The following is a 19,896-nucleotide window of genomic DNA, read 5'->3' on the forward strand; positions in this document are numbered from 1 at the left end:
AGCAAAGCCTTGCGTCTCGAGCGCGTATTGAAGTTCCCGAAACCTTCAAGCTGCCAGGGGCATTTATATCGATGAACAGAGAATTTATCACCAGGAGTACCGGGCGGCTTCTTGGACTATATGCGAGCCGGGATGATTCAACTACGAGCAAGACTCACCCCAATGAGCAAGCGGGGTCACTTCATCAGATTACGAAGACAGTTAATTAGACAGGTAGGTTCGTACTAGGGGAATGTGAATTGTGCATCAGTCTCGAGGTACGGAAAGTCTCTGATGATCTCTGCACCTGCATTCAGCCAGCCAGCCAACCCTTTTTGATAGCCACTCATGGCACAGTTGACCAGAAAGGAAAAACGAATCTTTTGACCGTGCCAACCCAGGCGATAGCCATCCCATCGCGGAAGTAGCCCATTCCATGCAATCATTGAACACAAGCGTGCCATCAAATGTAAAAGTACGCCTGAATCTTTGGGATAGAGAGAAAAGGAAGTCCAGCCACCAATCTGCTCGCTGTGGAAAGGGCGCCGGTAGTGCAACAAGAAGAATAGAAAAGCAAGAGGCCATTCCCATCATGCAAAAAAAGTCTAAAAACGAGGTTCGGGAAGAGAACGGTTCATCAAAACCCATGACCGTGGACCAGTTCATACCGGGGGAAAATTCGCCATCGAGGACTGAGGAATGCCGTTGCTGGACTGAACAAACAGAGCTCAACGGGAAAATTCGTCTCGTGGGTATTTCTTCATGCCAATAACGCATACCATCATAGATCCTGCGGTTCCACCGTATTTTCCGTACTTCCACAACCAATCCCGGTCCGCAAATGTTGGGAACAAACATAGGGAAGGACCCGTAATATGATGAGGTGGTAGCCGGTGTGGAGACGCTCAGGACTCGACTTTAGCAGAGCCGACCACCGAGCTACAGGAAAGCATTTTATTCATCAATCATCCACGCAAGAGCAACTTCAGTCTAATCGCGCCATCATTTCTTCTTTGGCCATTGGTGTAAAGTTGTCTATGTCGAGGCCTCGAGCAGCCAAACTAGGACGCACATGCGGCGGGACCAGCCGGTGGTTCAGGTGGGGGGCTATGGAGAGTTCTGGGAAGAGTTAGTTGTGAGAAACGAGAGTATTGGCGGGCGAGCATACCATGACGGGAGAAATCGAAAAGTGTAGGTAAGTCCTTGACTGGGCCACCTGGATGACGAGAATCGGGGAATCGGGTATCTGGATCTCGCAGCTCATCGAAGAATGGTTGGACCATAGCATCAATGGCTGAGAGTCGCTCGGTAGGTGTGTATTCAAGGAGGCATGAAATCAGATCGATGGCGTTCTGATCAGCCTTGCGGAATACCTTGTTGAACGGGTGAGGCTTGATTTGAGGGAATTTATGCTCCATGTAGTTGGGGTTCATGGTGCGGATCTGATCCCGAGTTGGAGTGCCCAGAACTTTAATAATTTCCACCAGCTGATCAATTCCAGATTCCCCGGGAAACAGAGGTTGACCAAGCATCAGCTCTGCCATGACACAGCCCGTCGACCATACATCTGTGGTGTGGTTAGCATCGTTCGAAGCAGGGAGGGGGAATTGATGGACTGACCGATCTTCGTTGTGTAATTGGTGGCGCCGAAAATTAATTCTGGGGCTCTGTAGTAGCGGGAGCAGATATATGAGACGTTAGGCTCGTTTTCTACGAGGATCTTGGCGCTTCCGAAATCACAGAGCTTCAAGACACCCGTGCTTGGATCCAAGAGCAAATTTTGTGGCTTGATATCGCGGTGGCAGATGCCTTGGGAGTGGATGTACGCGAGAGCGCGGAAGAGTTGATAGATGTAAAGTTTGACTTCGAGGATAGGCATGGTCGTCTTCATCTTATTGAAGTATCTCGATGCACGGTAGACAGTCTCGGGCACGTATTCTTGTACCAGATTGAGGTAGACCTCATCCTTCTGACGTAGCATGGATCAGTATACCTCCGACCTAACTTGGCGGGGGGAGAGGGGGAACTTACTCTCTCGCCATTCGAGTAGTAGAAGGCCTTCAGCTCCACGATATTCGGATGCCGAACAATGCGCATGATCTGTAACTCGCGATTCTAATGCCAGTGAGTATTGGCCTACGGGTGGAGGCGGGGGATTTCGCGCACCTTGAATCTCTTGTCCTGCAACACGCGCTTGATGGCCGCATCCTCGCCCGAAGGTGAGAGCTTGGTCTGAAAGACGACACCGAACGAGCCGTTCCCCACGATCTTACATTGTGTGTATTGCATATCCCGGGTCTCTCCAGTAACACCATCTTGGACCTTCTCGCGAATAACTTCTAGAACACGGACGTCAGTAGGGGCCCCCAGGCAGAAGCAGGGCACGGGGATCTCTCACCTCCCATCCTCAGACTCGAGAAGGCAGCCGGCCGATTTTGCGACATCTCGAGGTCCAAAACACTGTTGCTATCGCGAGTGCGGAGGGCTCAAGACGAGAAGAGTAGGCAGGAGGGTGGTCGAGGGCCTCGTGAAGTCCGTGTTGGGCAATTGAGGACAGGGTTGAGCGAACGAACAGTCAATCCGCGATCAGTGATTGAGTATGTGGGCCGTTTCGGTAACGTGACGAGCGCCCACCAAGGGAATATTCACCGTTTTTGCTTTTGCAGCGGGAGACTAGCCGAAGCAGGTGTGCGGCTGAGGGCGAGTGTCGTTAGTGGAGGAGATGATGGGGGGGGGATGCAGGCGGGAGGAGAGGGGGGGGGTTGAAGAGGCGGTGGAAAGGTGATTTCGAGGTGTGCAGTCGGGATTCGAATGGTGATGATGCGAGGTTTGGGTTGTGTGGAGGTGTCGTTCGTTTGACGAAGTACGGTCGAGTTGTAGTAGTTTGACTCGTGAGCCAGGTAGTGAGGTTAGGTAAGGTCAGGCAAGGTCAAGTAAGGACCCTTGGCCCGAAAGATTGGCTATGCTCACGCGCTCGAATTTGGAGGGCTTGGGAGGGAGGAGCAGCTGGGACTAATCACAGCTGGGGGATTTTCGCGGCTGGTGGTTGGAGGAGCGGCCGGCCGTTTGATTGTGCGGTCACTGGGCTCGACAGTCGGCGTCCGAGTGGAGTGCGCTATTACCAGCAGGAATCAATCAGTCAATGGCAGGCGGGACAGCCTGTGCTACCGCGACGAGCTGGCCGGTGCTTAGCAGGATGCTGAGCCTGAGCCGGCCTCAAGAGGGGACCGTAGGGGGGACCGTAGACAGTAGTTCTGCAGCGTTGCAGGTGTGGAGCGGGTTCCAGTCGTTGGAAGTGGAGAGCAGGCGATGTAGAGACTGGACGAAATCGAGGGGAGACTGGGAGTGGGCAGACCAGGCGCGATATGAGTGGCGGACAGCCGGGGGGGGGGGGCAACGCAAGTGGGACTTTGGAGCATCCACGAGCCCAAAGGATGGGTCCTGGACTCCTGCGACTTCGTGCGACTCCTGCGAACGCTTCCTTCTGGGTCTCTTGTGGGTTGCTAACTTTCGCTGGGCGTGGGCGGGTGCGGGCGGGCTCGAGTCGCGATAATTCTCGTAGGGGAGGATTGTCGAAAGAATCTGTGTGGGACGAGAATTGGCCTGGAGGTCAAGTCGTTCTGTGGGCACTGTGTCGCTTACGGGAGCCGGTTAGCTTTTTCTTTTGGACTGACGTTGCTGGCGCTTCTCCTGCTGCAGCACCGGGGCCGGGAGACTCATGGGCATGGGGGAGGGAGCGTGGACGATGGGAGGAGCAGTGGTCTCTCTGCCTGCGTGGAGGTGGAGAGGCGGAGGGGGGGAGAGCAAGGGGAAGGGAAGGGGAAAGGCGGGGGCGTGAGGGTGAGCGCGTCAAAAGGGTCAAGGAGGGAGCAACAAGAAGGAGAACTCGGGATGAGGAAGAGGATGAGGAGGAGGAGAGGTAGGAGAAGTAGAAGTAGGTAGGTAGGTAGATTGGATTGGAGGGAGTGGATTGTAGGTGTTGTGGTGGTGGGCAAAAGAGAGAGAGTTGTGCTGCTGCTGGTGGTGATGACGACGATGACGATGAAGACGACGATGGAAAAAGAGTATTTACCGGACAAAGAAACCCTTCCGGTTAGAGTTTGAGCAGCGTAATGGGGAATCAACCTCAAGAGCTGTTGCAGACAGGATGGTAAAGTATATAGTCTTGTGTCGAAAGGCTTTGGTGCGGGGTGGCTGTTGTTTTCCTGGGACGCACACACGATCGTGGATATACGGAGGACTGCAACCGGGTGGCGGGGTAGAGAAAGGTCTTCTCTCAGCATGATTTGTCTCTGGTGGGTTTATCCCTATGCTTTGTCTATTTTTACTATATTTTTCCGTTTTCATTTTGGGGTTTGAGTTTTGTATAATTATTTTTTATTTTTTATTTTGATTTTCTAATTTTTTCTTGGCTTTTCTTTTCAACATTTGCCCTTCTGCTGTGATACGCGTGTGTGTGAGAACTCGCTCCACTCGATTCGCTCGACCTGGCTTTCTCCTGTCACGATCATGGGATCAATTGCAACCCCAGTTCAACCGTTGCCCCAGTACCATGCGCGCCATCGTCAGGTATCGTAGGTTATTGGAACCAGCGCTGCATCTCCAGACTCCAGAGCTCCAAATACGGATGCAAATGCATAAGCGTATCGCAGAAACAGATCGCCCTGGATCAGCCCGCCAGGCCAGGTGTTGGATTCCCCGCTGGATCCTCGTGGGCGAGACATGCCAGCTCTGGCCCTGGAGCTGGAGCGGAAGCTGATTGCTACATCGGGCTGTGTCTGCACCCGTCACGTTGCGAACATTGCTCAGTGCTCACGCCTCAGGTACATACAATGGGGGAGCAGAGAGAGAGGAGGGACGGAGGCAGAGAATAAGGATCGAGCACGCACCGCATGGAGTTCCGTTTCATGTAGGGATGCGTGTCGACGGCAGCTTACAGTACAAGATGAGGCATCTCCTTGTATATCAAGATCCGGCTTGCCTATGCCTACGGGGCGCTGTATCGACGGCATGGCCACGGTCAACCACGGTCAACCACCATCTCCCCTTGCCCTCCGCGGCTGGCCACTGGTAACGCTCGCCTGCTACACGCGTGCCGTGTGAGGGAGTATGCCATATCTGGATCCTGTGGCTGCCCGCAGCTCCGAGGAGTTTGTCGAGTCCTCGAATCCTTGGCTCCTCCATCGTGAGGCTCTTGTGGAAGGATCTCAGACCTGTGTTTTGTCCTGCATTGTCCAGTTTGAATGAAGCTTACTCTCTACACAGTATAGGTACAGGAGGATTTCGGTGTCCGCTGGCAGCGATGCTCCGTACCTACTTCTACTGTATCTACGTACCTCGGAGTGAACACAAGAGGTAAGGTAAATCAGTACATATACTCCGTATGCCCCTGGAGCGAGAAGGCTGAGAATTGATAATCAAGCACAGGCCACTTCGATCTCGTCGCTGTCCACTCCCTCCCTCGTGCCTTGTAGGCTGTAGCCTCGCGGCTACTCTTAAGGTTATCTGATACACACCTCGGGCTCGCTGCACAGCCAGTCCTCAGATGCCTCTCAAATGTCTCGCATTAGGAAGAACTCGGGATCGATGCGGGAAACAAGGGCTACGGAGTAGTATGTGCAGGACTTCGGACACGAAGCGCGCGATTCCAACGATCGGTTCTTGGTATGGACCAGATGGAATCCTACAAAGCTCGAAGGCTCAAAGCAAATTATATGCCAGCCCTAACAACGCTCCAACAGCCCCACGGTCACGCGCCGAGAGCCAGAGACGTCATACCCATCTCGTATTTTCTTATTATTTACGGAGTATACGGGGTAAATGCCGTCGGCCTCGTCGCTTGGCGGGCTTCTGCGGCCGTATTCGCTCCTAGTCCCTCCGCAAGAGACACGGGTTTAAAGCTTATTGTTATTTGCATGGTGTCTTCAGCCTTTCAGACGTGCGACGGAGGGTTAGCCACGAGCCGTGTTCTGCGTTGTGACCAACAAGAGGCTTGAAGACAGAGGCCTGCTTCCAACTCCGCCCTTCACACGCTTTTCTTAGCGCTTCCCAATGGGGCTCGTGACCTGTGCCCCTGTCTTCCGGGCCAGGGAGGGGTATCTGTGCCTCTTTTCAAAAGCCACCACTACTGTAGGCACAAAGTCCGCTTTGTGGCCGTCACATACTTACCACGACTACTGCTGTACAGTGTTATTTACGGAGCACGCAGTATCTGCTGTATTGTCGGCATGTATTAGTTAAGCAGTCAAGTTCTGGAATCGACCCTCAAGACCTGCACATCCAGACCCGGCAGAGCCGCTTGAGGCCAAGACGAAGTCCTCGCGAGCCCAGCCTTCAGAAGCAGAATGCCGTGAACTCGGTATAACGCAGGGGGCCATTCTCTACGCCTGACAGCTCGCTGCCGTGGAACAGCCCGTGCCCCTTTATCGAGCACGAGTTCGAGGTCGAGGGCACCGACATATGCAAAGCCACACATTCGGAGGAAGACTTGAGTGCTGTCTCGTCCACATCTGATTTAAGGGGGTCAAGATTCACGCCCACGCAACCTCCCAATAGCACAGCGCGACAAGGAGCTTGAAAAGGCCATTCTCATATAACCTTCGGATTCGAAAAGATCAATCCTTTAGCTGCACGGCTTCGTCCTCAGCGTTGACATTGCGGGCAAGGCGGGCCGACCAGTGACCGAGGCCTACCTACATACAAACCAATGACTCGCACCGCTGCCGGGTCCAAGTATAACAAATATCATATATGCGCACGATGGTTAGGGGCTTCGTGACGACACTCCGCAGCTGCCCAACACCCATCGTGACTACGGTGCTGTGGATTTCGCCCAATACTCGGAGGGGTATTTTTACTTTGGCGGTTACAACTTACAACTTACAAGAGATACCCCGCATCATTATTCCGCCACCAACGAAAAGAGGAGTAATTAATCCTGTCAAGATTAAAGCAAGATGCGCTCGAAAAGCACAAAACAAGTTACGAAACCAGGAAAATGCGATGCTGCTGGGAAACAACGTCGCATTCAACCACATGTTCAACCGCGACTCGAGTCCCCGCAGAACAGTACTGATGTCTCGATCATATTGATCACATATCAGAAGAACAAAAATCCGCCCATGCTTACCCGCTCTACCCCGAGGGGACCCCTCCAGGTCATCAACGCCACCACTCACACACCCTCTCCTTCTCCCTGCACCGCCTATTTCAGTAACATTCCCAGGATCCCAGCCAACCCTCACGTATGGAGGATTTACTCCGTAGATTCCATCGTCATGGCACGAATCACCGCCACACCCTACTCCCCTGGATCCCTCCCCGGCTCAGCCATCTCACTGCCTCCATCCTTTGCGACCCGCCTGAATGCTGAACGCTGAATGCACAGACTTTTTGCAGCGACACGCATGGCAAGATCTACGCGTCCCCAGTCCCAACTGTGTCACCTCAGAGCAGTCCCAGCCATCCAGCCCATCGCCTTTCACTAAACATCCTCTATCAGTGCGGTAGACCTCTCGCCTGTCCCCTCCCGCATCAGCCCGAAGGCATCAGTGAATACGGAGTTAGGAGCATGCTTTTGACCTCTCACGAATCCACTGTCGTCTGTGTTGAGATCAGGAGACAAGGATCACCACCTCTGCCGAAGGCCAGCGGCTTGTGGCCTCCAGACTTGCTTTTTCCTGTGAGATCGCTTGCGGCATGTGCTGCCCTTCCCCTGCATTTCAAATAATTCCATATCACGTGCTTCTCTCGTTGACGACGACAGCACAACCTCCGATAATCATGTGCTTGTACTGCAAAAGTATCCACGGATTAACCGCCTTACTCGGTATACCTAGTTCCGACCCTTGCCTTTTTATCGTATCATATCATATCACATCATACAGTATATAGTTTAGCAGCTCTCATCCAACCAGCCGGGAATCTGCACTCCCGAAGTTTGAATGTCAAGCGGCATCCCGATTCCCGACCCCTACTCCGAATACTATCTTTGCCGCCGAGACCAGTGACAAGGCCTCGCACCCGGTCTGGCGCGAGTACAAATTCTCCCGTCCCTGCTCTAGTCAGTTTCTGCATGCCTAGCTGTCCCAACATCCATAAGTTCCTATCTCCTGTATGCCGTGGTGCACACACAATGTCTGAGACGATCCTCTCCTCCTTGGCCAGACCGCACACTACATGTGCGTGCCTGACGCTTGCGCAACAGAGCCTCTGCATATGTGTATGGATGGATGGATCCATCTATTAGAGACGGCGAGAAGGTGGTTGGTTACTTCCTTGACATACCGACACCGGGGTAGGTTCAGGTAGGTTGTGACCGGTGAGTAGTCATGATGAGAGGCTGGAATAGGGGTTCGTGAGTTGGCATACGATGTATTTGCTCTGCTTGCTGACTACTTTAAGGGGAGACTTTGAAGCAGAGGAAAGGGGTTAGGCTCATCACCTGATCTCTTGTTCTCTATTCTGTCAATTGTTCATATAAGTACATGCATTATCTATACATATCCATATACAACTATATACACATAATTTATTTTCCCATCTTCTTATCCATGTACTCGACATTACTCTCTCAACAGCCCTCTTCACAAGTCTGAAAATCGCGTCCCTCCCCCCCCCCAACCCTACTAAAACAAAACCTCTCCCCTTCCTCTACCTCCACATCCACATCCACACCCTACCGGCCCCTATGCTCACCTCACCTCACCTCACCTCTTCATAAACAACACTCTTTTGTTTAGCCTTGACCATCCCCACTCAAACGGGGCCCACACACACACACACACTCGTGGCCCTCCGACCATAGCAGTACACGCTCACAAGAGCAAACGTTGAGGAATAATACCTTCTCAAACTGTCATCTGACGCGTTGGGAAAGAGCATAGTCACATTCCATTCCCTACCTATTTTCACAATACTTGATCAAGTCTTGCGTACTATTCCACCGCTTGCTTTGTATAAGTAGGTGAGTAAGTAAGTAAAGAGATAGGTAGATAGATATCTTACACACTTTGAGTACCTGGTTTAGCGTAGGAAAGGAAAGAGAAGGGATCAATATTATATGACATGATTTCAGATGGAACAATATCAGAAGAGGACTTGACGAAAAGAGAGAAGAGAGAGAGAGTTGGTTTTTGGTGAATTATAAATTGGAAGTTGCATATATATGTAAAGAGGTGTGTGTGTGTGTTGTATAGGAGGAGGATCAGTTAGTCAGACGTAGGATAGGAGTAGGAGCGGGAGGGGGAGGGGATGGAGGAGCGGGGGAATATTTCTCTACGCAGGTGGAGAGCCCGTGAATTGAAGCAGATAAATGGCGTTGGGAGAGGATATCGAAGAGTTCTCAAAGACCAGAGCACGAGGGAGAAAAGTAGCTAGGGATATGATATGTGTGGGACAATGCTTTCTTTTGTACACAGGTATCTACGGTGGAAGTCCAAGCCCGACCTGCCTCGCACGAAAAAAAAGGTTCACAAAGAGCCACTATAATACAAGAAGGTCGTTCCCTTATCAATCATGCCTTACCGCCAGCGCTGGGCCAATACGCTTGAATCGCCACCCCCGACATGCAACGCAAGAGAGAAACATATAAGGAAATCTATGGATCGTCACACAATCTTTTTTTCGCCCATCACCTATACAGAAGCGTCTTCCATAGTAGACTAAAAACGGGGAACGCTATTAACACCGGAGAAGCTTGCCCACGTATCGGGGGACCCTGGCGTGGTTGTAGTAAGACATTGAAGATCGAAGAAGAGTAGTTTTGGGGGTCAGGGGGCCGTCCGATATGGTCAGGCGGGCAGCCGGTGTATAGGAGCTTCGTTAAGAGGCATTATATCTCGATTAAGCGGGACCGGAGTGGGGTTGTTTGGTTGTGGGTGGATTAGAAGGGGATCTGAGCTGGAGGGGCGCCACCTCCCAACTCTTGCTGTTCTTGAAGCTCCTCGCTGCCCGCCTCGATGGAGACAGCCATACCGATCTTCGCTTGTTGCTGAGGGTAAAGTCAGCATGGATGTATTGCTCCAGAAGGGATATCGACTAACCTTGAATTGGTCCATCTCAGCTGCGAAGGTTAACTGCACAGGTGGTGCAACTCTCTTCTCCAACAAGCAGCTCAACTTTCCGGTCGAATCGACCTGAGCTCTGAAGGTAGACATTCGGAAGTCATACTTGGCACCGACAGTGGTAACACCCTCCTTTCTCATAGGCATTCCCATGAGCCCGCCTGCCCCTGATAACCCAGCAAACTGCAAGTTCAGATCCACACCAGCTTCCACCTTGTCCGTCAACTTTCGCCAGTAAGAAGTGGTGATGGCACCCTGTGCCTGCAATTGAGCACTGGCAATCCAATCACTTCCCTTGTACTTGGCACAGTATGACACAGCGGTTTCTGGACCTTGGTTCATGGCCGCGCGTTGCCAGATTGCCTCGAGCCCAAGAGCGAGGTTTGGAGTGACCGATTGTAAGTAGCTGCCAATGAAAATTCCAGTGAGACCGCCATCAATAAGAGATGGGTTGAGGGTCTTCACCGAGGCAGTGAAGTCATTTCCCGTGTATTCGTTGTCGACTTGCACCATAGCTTGGTTAGGGCCAGGTGCGATTTGGATCTGGGTCTTTGTGACAAGGGCGGAGTTCCATCGGTAGTTAAACCGAGTTGAGAGTTGACCTTCATTGTCCACGTTTCCTTGCATGAAGATCTATGATTAAAACCATCAGCTTTGTTACACCGAAAGAGCCTCGCGGAATCAACAAAAAACATGATCCACGCCGTCACGAACCTTATTGGTGCCAAAGAGAGCTGCGAATGTGTATGGTGGCAAGCCTTGCGATCCAATGGAGAATGCATGTGAAACTTGGAATAAGGGTTGGATGCTGAAAGCTTTGGTGAGATCCGCCCTCAGGCCTGAGAAGGTATAGTTGTTCAGGAAGACATCGCGCTGGACCTCTCGAGCAATGTTCTCAACTGTTCCAGGGTTTGAAAGACCCAGAGCTTCCCTCCGTTCTTGGAAAGATGTGTATGTGTCTGCCAGAGCTGCAACAGCAGCGTTATCCCACAGGAACCCCAAGGGGGATTCTTTCTCTAACGCGAACGACATGATGTGAATAGGAGGGTTGGCGACACCGATTGGACCAGAAGGAAGAGGGTAGCTAGAGGAGAGAGATGACCAGAGAGGTCGTGATGGTAGATGGTGGTTGGCTGGAAGACGTTGACACCCAGAGATACCGCTGGACTCCTGGACAAGTAGTATGTTCAGCGTCTTTGGAAGTAAATTTTTAGACTGATGGGTTGACGCCTCAGGCGACGAGGCGGCAGCAGAGATGCCGAGCGCGGGTGTGGACGCCCATTGGTCAAACAGCCGACCTCGTCTGTGAACAACGTGGATGCGTGATGATACCTAATAGCGGGATGCATCGGGTCTGTCTGTTGGAAAACACATTTGTGATATTCAACATCCATTGTTTCAAAGGTCATAATTCTGATCTGTGAATAGACTCAAGAGTTTGAGCAAAGCAAGTCTGAATTATCACAAAAGACTGCTGTAGAGACACCGAACTTACTGGCCCTTCTTCCCTGACAGAAGGCTGCCATCGCATATCAATCAATCTTCTTCTCTCTGCCACGGAGTTTTTGATCTTGAGTTGGATCACGAAAAAGTTGGATAACTGAGGAGGCAGTTCTGTATACTACTTAAAAGCCATACTGCCACTTTGACTTTTACGGGTTGCTCTTGTCTCGAAGGACTGCTTAGTCGTCATGGACACGCTTCTGTGAGTGCTTTCTCTCTTTCTCCTTGAGGATGTCTCTACAAATCTTCTTCATTTATTACAATACGCCATCCACCTCCACCTTCTACCTTCCTCTCCATCAAGTACACGATGGCAGATCAATCCATACAAGTCGTTGTCACGACCAAAGTCGAAGAACAGTTCGAGGACTATCTCTCCTTCAAGGCGAAGCAAGCAAGAGAATCCGAGGAACCAGAGCAGCCAAAGATGCCAGGACAATCCAAGGAGGCAGAGGAGCCGAGAAAGGCAGACAATTCTGAGGAATTGGGCCAGCCTTTAATCCATCAAGCCACCGGACTTCAGATCCCGTATCCTCCTGGCTCCGAAACCACTTCGCTGCAGGGGTTTACAGCTCAATTTGAAGAAGTGATCACTCATTTGATGACCCTTACTGATCGTGCGACCATATCCAGTACCGCAGAGATTGCTGCGAACTCTCCCAGATACCGTCGACGCTCCTCGACCTTTATCGATGGCGTTCACGATTTGCCTGATGAGAATGCTTCGCCAATGGCGCCGGCCCAGCTTTACAGCACCATGTCTGGCAGACTCTTCCACTCGGGAAGAATTGCCATTGTTCTAGTTGGACCACCTGCTCGTGGGAAAACGTAGGTTAACCTAGCAGCTCTTGTTTCAGAACTTGCTAAACCGATCTTACAGCCACATCTCTGTCTCTCTTTGTCGTTATCTCCAATGGTAAGAACATCGTTGATATGATGCTGCTGCCACACTACTAAACTTCTTAGGCTCGGAGTCAAGACTCGGGTCTTCCATCTTGGAGACTATCGTCGTGCCACGATGGGACCAAATGTTGATGTACCAGAAGATTACTTCTTTGTCAATGCTTCACCAAGCTCCGTTCTGCTTCGTGGGAAGATCGTGAAGAAATGCCGCGAAGACATTTACGCGTGGTTGAACCATGAGAATGGCCAGGTCGCGATTTACGACGCTGTCAACCCACTGGCTTCTGGACGTAGATCTCTTGCTAAGGAGTTCGCAAAGCATGATGTTCAGGTAAAGAATACATGGTCTATATGATCGTAAGGTGTTCGCTGACTAGTTGTAGACACTCTTCCTCGAATCCTACGTCACTGACGAGAAGATTCTTCAAGAGAACGCACGAAGCGTGAAGATATCTTCTCCGGATGTATGTGAACCCTTCTCTCTTCATCGTATTTAACTAAGGTGTCCCAGTTCGTTGGCATGGATCCTGATGATGCAGCCAAGCTTTACCTCAAGAGAATTGACATTAAGATCCCGTCATTCGAGACCATGAACGAATCCGACCTTAACTATGTCAAGATGATCAATGCGGGGCAAACTATTCAGTACAACAACGTCAGCTTCGGATATCTTTCTTACCGTATCATCTTCTACCTAATGAACTTGCACATTAAGTCCCGCCAAACCTTCTTTGCCAGAGCTGGTACTTCAAGTCACGAGGACTCTTACAAGATGGATGCGCCTCTCTCTGAGGAGGGCAAGGAATACGCAAAGAAGATGACAGAGACCTTACTTGCTCATCGTGAAGCTGAGCGAGCCGCATCGGTCGTTAAAGGTGGAGCCGATGTCCCCCTCAAGCCTCTTACAGTCTGGACTTCTACGAGAAAGCGGACCATTGAGACTGCAGAATACCTCAAGGAGCTTGGATATCCTGTTCGTCAGCGATCTCAGATGAGTCAGCTTAACCCAGGCGTCTGTGAGAAGCTATCAGAGCGTGCAATTCGTCGTATTTACCCCGACGAAGTTCTGATGCACGAGAAGGATCCGTATCATCATCGCTACCCACGAGCGGAGGTACGTTGTTCAGATATTTCACCGCGTTTCTGAAGCTGATTTCTTCACAGTCATACCATGACCTTGCTGTTCGCCTTGAACCCATAATTCTAGAACTCGAGCGTGAGCAGAACGATCTTTTGATCATCGCCCATGAATCCGTTCTTCGTGTTCTCTACGGCTATCTCATGGCCTGTGACGCTATGGCTATCCCTACATTGAAGTTCCCGCGCGATGAGATCATTGAGGTTAGTTTGAGGTTTTTTATACCGATCTAATTAACTAACATTTTGTAAGATCATCCCCGCATCCTACCAGAATGAGGCCAAACGCATTCACATCCCCGGACTTGCGCCTGAGATGATCCCCGGCTCTCCTGAGGACATCAAAATCCCCGTCCCATTAAGCGGCGTCGCCAGCCCTATGTCCAGTATTGGAACTCCAGCTGAACCCGTCAACCCTCTTTCCGAAGACTAGTTGGCATCACTTCATCTGTGGATAGCCTCCAATAGTCGAGTTGTTAGACGATTTAGATGGCACAGCATGTGCATGGTATCACGACTCGCAATTCCCATCGAATTACCCGTGGTTCCCTTGCCTCATCAACGATTTGCATTGGGAGGAGTAAACAGGGAGATGTGGACCAGGCCGAGTACAAATCTCGATGCCTGCGACTCACTAATTCTATTGCGACGATTTCTTTCTTTTCCTGCATTGCCTCTCACTGTTTATGGATGGACATGGCATAGAGGCTACACTTCGGAATGAATGGTGAAATACATACGGCCTCACGGGTGTCATCCTTGCTCTGATGCACAACCCACCGCACGATTTTCTTTTGTAGATTAGATACCAGTACGCAATTTCAATGATGCCAATGAAGTCCTCCGCTCTTGGTGCAAGAGAACACTCGAGTCAAAGAGAAATATTCGCATTTCTTAGATGATCAAAATTGCGACGAATTGTCTCTCTTGACTACCTACCTCACTCTATTCAGTTTCCTCCTGTTGCATCGTGAATTTACTTACTTATCTGTATAAATACTAGCAATGCTGGTTCTGTAATCCTATAAATCCGCGTGGTTGGAGTGTGTCGGGTCTTAGGAGGTAAGGGGAAGAAAGAAGCTTGCTTGTTTTTGGGGGTTCGTCTTGTTTTGTGTTGTGTTGTGCTTTGGGGGGGGGGAGGGGCCTCCTAAATAGATAATCCCACCACCCTACGATCACCAAACGTCAAGCTCTAAATAAGTCTTCTAAATAGATAAATCTATGATCAAGAAGAACCCGTAGTTATTTTCTAGAACAAAGCGCCAAGGACTAGAAGCTAAAGGAATTTTCATCAAAACATCCGAAACGTATATTCATGATGCATAGTGCTAGCACTTTTTATGCCCTTCTCTATCACGGAACCCAGACCTTTGAGTATCTCCCCTACTCATTTTTATTTTCGCCATCGCCACCTTGTCCAGAATGCCATTCAAAAAAGGAAGAGAAGAATACCCCTAAACGCCGTGCTGATGGGCGGCCATCTATCGATCATGCCTGTGTTAAAAGAACCCGTTGTCAATCCCAGAAGAATATACCAAGCTGCGCCTCCCTTCCCTCGCCCCCCCAACCCCGAAGCTAACTCCGTCCGATCTACATAATTATACATTCTCTATCGGGGACATCTTTTCCCTTCCCCTTGTGCAATTGGTGGTGATGAACAACACCATCTGCTAGCCTCTCTAGCTTATCTGAGGGTTCCTTGCTCTTGTCTCTGTCTCGTCTTATCCCCAATTTACTCCGTGCTCGAATCGGAATCGGTTCCCTAGGCTTAAGCGTAGACTCCTCTTCCACCACAGTGACAATTGCATCGCGAGGTTCGCTTGTAAAATCAGTCGTAGGTATCGTGGGGGTATTTGTAGTGACGACGGTAGTACCCGCTAACTCCCTTCTTGCCTCCGCTTTGGGCTCACCTCTATTCAGTTGGTCTTTACTCCGCATAGCTATCCGAGAAATTGTCGAGCTGATTCGATTTTCACCGGAGGAACTCGCAGGCCTACTTCTGCTACCAGGCGCAAACTTTGAGGCTGCTCTGGAGATTCTTTGTACAGTAGTCTCCTCGACTGGAGTTGCTGGGGTAGATGTGGCTTCCGGTGCTCGAAAGCTGCTGGCTGTACTTCCGACGCTGGTGTCTGTGTATGCAATGCTCCCGCGCCGCTCATCCGGCAGGTTAATACTGTGCCTGGGCCTTTCTATCTCGGCTGAAAGCCTAAAGGTTGGCGTGGAATCATCTCTGATACTGGGGAAGTAGCTATGATCCGGTTTGGCGCTTCTTAATGGACTGGACTCGGAGACTCTTACGTCGATCCCGGAGTCGTATGAAGGTGGGTGGCAATCCGTACCCTGGGGTAGTGGTATTTCATACGTAGGCTGTACTTGATAGAACAGAAGGTATGGCATCTCATCCTTCAAAGCCTGCTCGATATCCACATACTGTACTCGATCAGGTTGGGCAAGATCATCATGTCTGATCCACCGGTCGGTTGGATATTGTGGAGGGCGACTGCTGCTGCTAAGTCTTCGGGTAGAGGTAGAATCTCCATCGGCTACCGTTGCGGCTCCGCGGACGAAAGAGACGTAATGCCCAGAATGAAGCGAGTTCCCCCGATGACAAATGACGGACTGTAGTGAAAGCTTGAAGTTACCCATCAAAGGCCCTTCTTCGGGAATCATGTCATCCTCAATGAAGTGTGGTAACCGAATATCCAAAGGTATGTCAATGAAAGTATTCTGTCTGGTAGCTCGGCCATCAGCTGACATTGCATACCGTTTCAGGCAGATCCCTAGAACCGGTCGAGTTTTTGAGAAGTGTGCCGCAACCTCCTCATCATTCGCGGGTGAGTTTTTGGTGTACCAAGCTATATCACTAATTAGTTCAAAAGTCCTAGGGGCTGGGAGAAAGGCATTGTCCCATATGCAAATGAAGTGATGACGAACGTATTAGATTAAAGAACTGCCAAGCAGGCATTAAAACTTCCTTCCGTATTGAGCCCTTTCGGACCAGGGTTTCGGCGCTCAAATCATCCGAGTCAGTTGAAGGCTCTCCATTCTCCTCTTCATGTATTAGTCGATGCCTTATGACACTAGCAGTACGACTGTGCGGGCTTGTCGGCGTAAGTGGCGTAAGTGGCGTGCCAGGTTCAGGAACTGATGTTGGCGTGCCAGGAGAAGGCCGGGGTATCTCTGACACTTCTACGTGCTGCGCAGCACCCTTTTCGATTGAGGGCGAGTGACCAGATCGCGCCGAGGACATTGTATTGGAGCGCTCGAGTCTTCGAACAACCTCGACACGGTTATTGAAGAAGTTCTCGAGGCAATCCTCTAGTTGTATTGGACGCCCATTGCCAGGATCTGGGGGTACAGCGACCTCAAGTAAGCGTTCATGAATGAACTTATGGTCATCTGTATCATCCTCCGTTCCAGTGTGATATATATCCATCTTCAAAGTGAGAAGCGGCAGTTCGAGTTTTTCGGTAATGAAGCTGAACGCTTCAGATGTGTCCTGTTGCTCAAGCTTTGCAGCATCTTGCCATCCACATGCCGCAAGAGCATCTTGTAAATACCCTGTCTGCGCCGGATGTTAGTCTCCGCTAGGTTTGGGGCAATTTGGGACAAACAATGTCGGTCTGAATCAACTTCCCGGTTCTCAGCATGTTGACCCAGAGTCGTATTAGCGTTGATAGACGTCTCCTTGGCTCGTCCTCGAACTTCGTATAAAGAATGGGCTCAAAACTTCCAAGCCGTGCGAACATTGCAAACAGAAGGGCGTCCAGATAACACGTAACACCTTGACGATTTTCTGCGCCTCTCATATTTATTGTTGGATCATACGGCTTGATCACCCCGTCCACAGATTCTTGAAATAATAGGATCATCTCCAGGGCTTTATCGACGTCCCCGTCGGCATGCTTTGACAGGAGAGCATAGCTTATTTGTCCGTCATCTATGCCGGTGAATCCACGATCCTGCAATGCCTGCCTGATCGTTTGTATCTTATATACTTGTTAGCAGAAAAGGACGACCAGGCCTGGAAATGAACCGACCTTGGCATCTTGCTCTTTGTTAAGCTTCTTCTGCGGATCGGACTTGAACAGTGTAATTATTCCTTCACTTGATAATGGTCGAGTCTGCAGGACAAAGCCAGGGCCAGAGTTAGTAGTTGTCGCATGTATTGTAGAGAACGTGGTTTGAAGCTGCGGTGAACCTTTCCCATGCAGATTCGAAAAGGCTGCAGAAACCAAGGAAATAGACTGAGAAATAAGGGTCTTCTTTGCCAATATAGGTGGTGGGAAGAGAGCTAAGAGAATCCTGGAAACCTTACCTTCTTCTCTGTTGATTTCTCTGGTGACTTGTCCCGGGATTTCTGCCGCCTGTGGGACTCTCCATCTTTCTCTCGGCGACTCAGCAGACGATTGATATTCATGTTGGCTTGGAATGACAGGGCAAAGCAGTGCTGTGCGAGATTTGTTCGAAGGAACGAGAGCCTGGAGCTCTATGGTGTAGACCTTGACTGACCCTTCTCGTCCAGTCGATTCCTCGAAACGCTGGTGGGGCTGCCAAAGCTTCTCGACGTTGTCTGGAATGTCTTAAACATGCCGCATTGTTTTCCCGGTCTTTCGTGGTCGTAGTGTAGGATTCGCAAAGGAGAGCAGCAGGGCTGGCAGATGTCACAGTCTCTGAAGGCGGTGGTAGAGTATTCGTAGGATGCGTAGGATGCGGAGGATGCTATGTTGGAAGCCCCTCCATGGGGAGCCTTGGGGATTGTTTGTAGCCTACGTAGATCTCAGAGGCGGTGTTCTCCTCGGCCAATGAAGAGCCGCGGATCCGCCCGGCCCCTAATTATTTTGGCCTTACGGATTTGAGGCTTCACTGGCGAACATCGCGAGAAATTTCAAGGACGAGCAATCGAAACACCATCAATCACTATGGCGTTGCGAGAGCTGCCTTCGGTTTTCTCCCGGTTGACGGTGAGGGGATCGCGGTCAACAACAGTGGCTGCAGCTCGGAATTGCCGCCGATATGCTTCTAGTCAAGCTACTTCTACAACACCAGATCTTGCAGCAGACCTACAAGATCTCGAGTCGCAATCTTCCTTCACTGCCTCCGAGTACCCAGAGGAGAAGATCAAGGCTTATGATCCGGTGAAGAGAGCTCAGGGGAGAAAAAGACAGCTTCCCCCCAGTCGGTAAGATGCCAATTGCTCGCATGCTGGTGCGTGAACTCTGCTAACATCTCTAGATTCCAATATCGACCTCCAAGATACTATCGAGGACCTCTTCATCCCCACCAACCCCCTCCAGCGTCCGATCCTTCATCCCGAGTCTTCGTTCCTGGCCCCTTTTCCCACACCCGCCTGGAACAAACGTACCAATCTACAATTGCTCCGGATCTTATGACCTTGACATATGTTCACAAGCCTCCCGGAACGGAAACCACACCAAAAGCAGATCGTCTACGGACCTGGGACGACTCATCGCCATATCACAAGGGCAGACCGAAGCGTGGACCTCGAGGTCCTGGAGAGGTGTTGCGTATTGTGGAGAAGGATATCAACTGGCGCAACATCCCTAAAATCAAGGAGGTGACGGTGCATACTATGATCAAGGGTGCAACTGAGGATTCGGCACATCTTCACGTGGGTGGGATCATGATCCAAGCAGTTACTGGGGTCAGGCCGACGGTTCACAGAGCAAAGCACAGTGTTGCACAATTCGGGATTCGAAAGAACACGCCTATCTCTTTGACTTCCACACTCCGTGGAGACCAAGCATATGAGTTTGTGGACAAGTGTATAAATCTTGTCTTCCCCAAAATAAAGGATTGGTCCGGTGTCAAGGGTAAGTCTCCAACATCCTATCTATCTGGTCCCCCGGATCAATCTAACATCAAACAGGCACTACCGGTGATGGAGCCGGGAATATAAGTTTCGGTTTTGACAGAGAGGGAGCGATCCTGTTCCCCGAAGTCGAAGTCAACTACGACGTAAGTAATCCCCTCCCCTTCCTCTCCTCATCCCCTTTTCTCACCAACCTCCCAGATGTACCCACCAAAGATGATCCCCGGTTTCCACGTAACCGTCAAAACAACCGCGACGTCCGACAGACAGGCCAGACTCCTGCTCACTGCCCTGGGCGTTCCATTCTACGGAAAACTCGTTGATTAGAGAGAGGAAGAGAGAGGAAAACCCGGAAAACAGGAGTCGAGGATTTTAGATCTGTACATCAGTGTATACTAGTTATAATACAGGAAGCATGTGCATACTCTCACCACCATCAAACTTGCGGATTCTTCATACAATCAATATTGGTATTCC

The 19,896-nt window shown here is 50.6% G+C and overlaps 9 protein-coding genes across 9 annotated transcripts; 3 read left to right on the forward strand and 6 right to left on the reverse strand.

Annotated features, from left to right (window-relative positions):
* Window positions 1-857: 857 nt before the first annotated feature.
* On the reverse strand, window positions 858-2,725 carry M430DRAFT_176113 (hypothetical protein). The gene is made up of 6 exons (XM_024863710.1): window positions 2,378-2,725; window positions 2,146-2,318; window positions 2,011-2,094; window positions 1,600-1,948; window positions 1,148-1,546; window positions 858-1,098 (listed from the first exon to the last, which is right to left on the reverse strand). The coding sequence occupies exons 1-6, from the start codon at window positions 2,421-2,423 to the stop codon at window positions 965-967; spliced, it is 1,185 nt and encodes a 394-aa protein (XP_024717742.1). The 5' UTR covers window positions 2,424-2,725; the 3' UTR covers window positions 858-964.
* Window positions 2,726-3,114: 389 nt separating this feature from the next.
* M430DRAFT_21919 (hypothetical protein) lies at window positions 3,115-3,705 on the reverse strand (the record flags this gene model as incomplete). The annotated part of the gene is made up of 3 exons (XM_024864596.1): window positions 3,115-3,156; window positions 3,208-3,608; window positions 3,654-3,705. 3 exons carry the CDS (start codon window positions 3,703-3,705, stop codon window positions 3,115-3,117), a joined length of 495 nt encoding a protein of 164 aa, XP_024717743.1.
* M430DRAFT_176099 (hypothetical protein) lies at window positions 3,614-4,335 on the reverse strand. The gene has a single exon (XM_024863709.1). The coding sequence runs from the start codon at window positions 4,260-4,262 to the stop codon at window positions 3,696-3,698; it is 567 nt and encodes a 188-aa protein (XP_024717744.1). The 5' UTR covers window positions 4,263-4,335; the 3' UTR covers window positions 3,614-3,695.
* A 75-nt stretch (window positions 4,336-4,410) lies between these two features.
* Window positions 4,411-5,017, reverse strand: M430DRAFT_69038 (hypothetical protein). Its single transcript, XM_024869401.1, has one exon. It carries the CDS (start codon window positions 4,989-4,991, stop codon window positions 4,785-4,787), a length of 207 nt encoding a protein of 68 aa, XP_024717745.1. The 5' UTR covers window positions 4,992-5,017; the 3' UTR covers window positions 4,411-4,784.
* A 1,918-nt stretch (window positions 5,018-6,935) lies between these two features.
* Window positions 6,936-7,358, forward strand: M430DRAFT_21921 (hypothetical protein; the record flags this gene model as incomplete). The annotated part of the gene is made up of 1 exon (XM_024864597.1): window positions 6,936-7,358. The coding sequence occupies one exon, from the start codon at window positions 6,936-6,938 to the stop codon at window positions 7,356-7,358; it is 423 nt and encodes a 140-aa protein (XP_024717746.1).
* Window positions 7,359-9,862: 2,504 nt separating this feature from the next.
* M430DRAFT_108303 (hypothetical protein) lies at window positions 9,863-11,075 on the reverse strand (the record flags this gene model as incomplete). The annotated part of the gene is made up of 3 exons (XM_024861201.1): window positions 9,863-9,970; window positions 10,023-10,676; window positions 10,758-11,075. The coding sequence occupies 3 exons, from the start codon at window positions 11,073-11,075 to the stop codon at window positions 9,863-9,865; spliced, it is 1,080 nt and encodes a 359-aa protein (XP_024717747.1).
* A 337-nt stretch (window positions 11,076-11,412) lies between these two features.
* Window positions 11,413-14,499, forward strand: M430DRAFT_44725 (hypothetical protein). Its single transcript, XM_024867717.1, has 8 exons — window positions 11,413-11,748; window positions 12,180-12,374; window positions 12,427-12,462; window positions 12,513-12,780; window positions 12,833-12,913; window positions 12,961-13,563; window positions 13,614-13,790; window positions 13,840-14,499. Exons 1-8 carry the CDS (start codon window positions 11,735-11,737, stop codon window positions 14,017-14,019), a joined length of 1,554 nt encoding a protein of 517 aa, XP_024717748.1. The 5' UTR covers window positions 11,413-11,734; the 3' UTR covers window positions 14,020-14,499.
* A 353-nt stretch (window positions 14,500-14,852) lies between these two features.
* On the reverse strand, window positions 14,853-18,312 carry M430DRAFT_44726 (hypothetical protein). Its single transcript, XM_024867718.1, has 5 exons — window positions 17,905-18,312; window positions 17,627-17,710; window positions 17,201-17,575; window positions 16,521-17,151; window positions 14,853-16,441 (listed from the first exon to the last, which is right to left on the reverse strand). The coding sequence occupies exons 1-5, from the start codon at window positions 18,004-18,006 to the stop codon at window positions 15,177-15,179; spliced, it is 2,457 nt and encodes an 818-aa protein (XP_024717749.1). The 5' UTR covers window positions 18,007-18,312; the 3' UTR covers window positions 14,853-15,176.
* Window positions 18,313-18,471: 159 nt separating this feature from the next.
* Window positions 18,472-19,887, forward strand: M430DRAFT_145477 (hypothetical protein). Its single transcript, XM_024862949.1, has 4 exons — window positions 18,472-18,768; window positions 18,822-19,420; window positions 19,477-19,565; window positions 19,621-19,887. The coding sequence occupies exons 1-4, from the start codon at window positions 18,509-18,511 to the stop codon at window positions 19,744-19,746; spliced, it is 1,074 nt and encodes a 357-aa protein (XP_024717750.1). The 5' UTR covers window positions 18,472-18,508; the 3' UTR covers window positions 19,747-19,887.
* Window positions 19,888-19,896: the final 9 nt, after the last annotated feature.

The sequence above is a fragment of the Amorphotheca resinae genome, assembly GCF_003019875.1.
Source record: "Amorphotheca resinae ATCC 22711 unplaced genomic scaffold M430scaffold_11, whole genome shotgun sequence".
In the NCBI taxonomy this organism is placed as follows: domain Eukaryota; kingdom Fungi; phylum Ascomycota; class Leotiomycetes; order Helotiales; family Amorphothecaceae; genus Amorphotheca; species Amorphotheca resinae.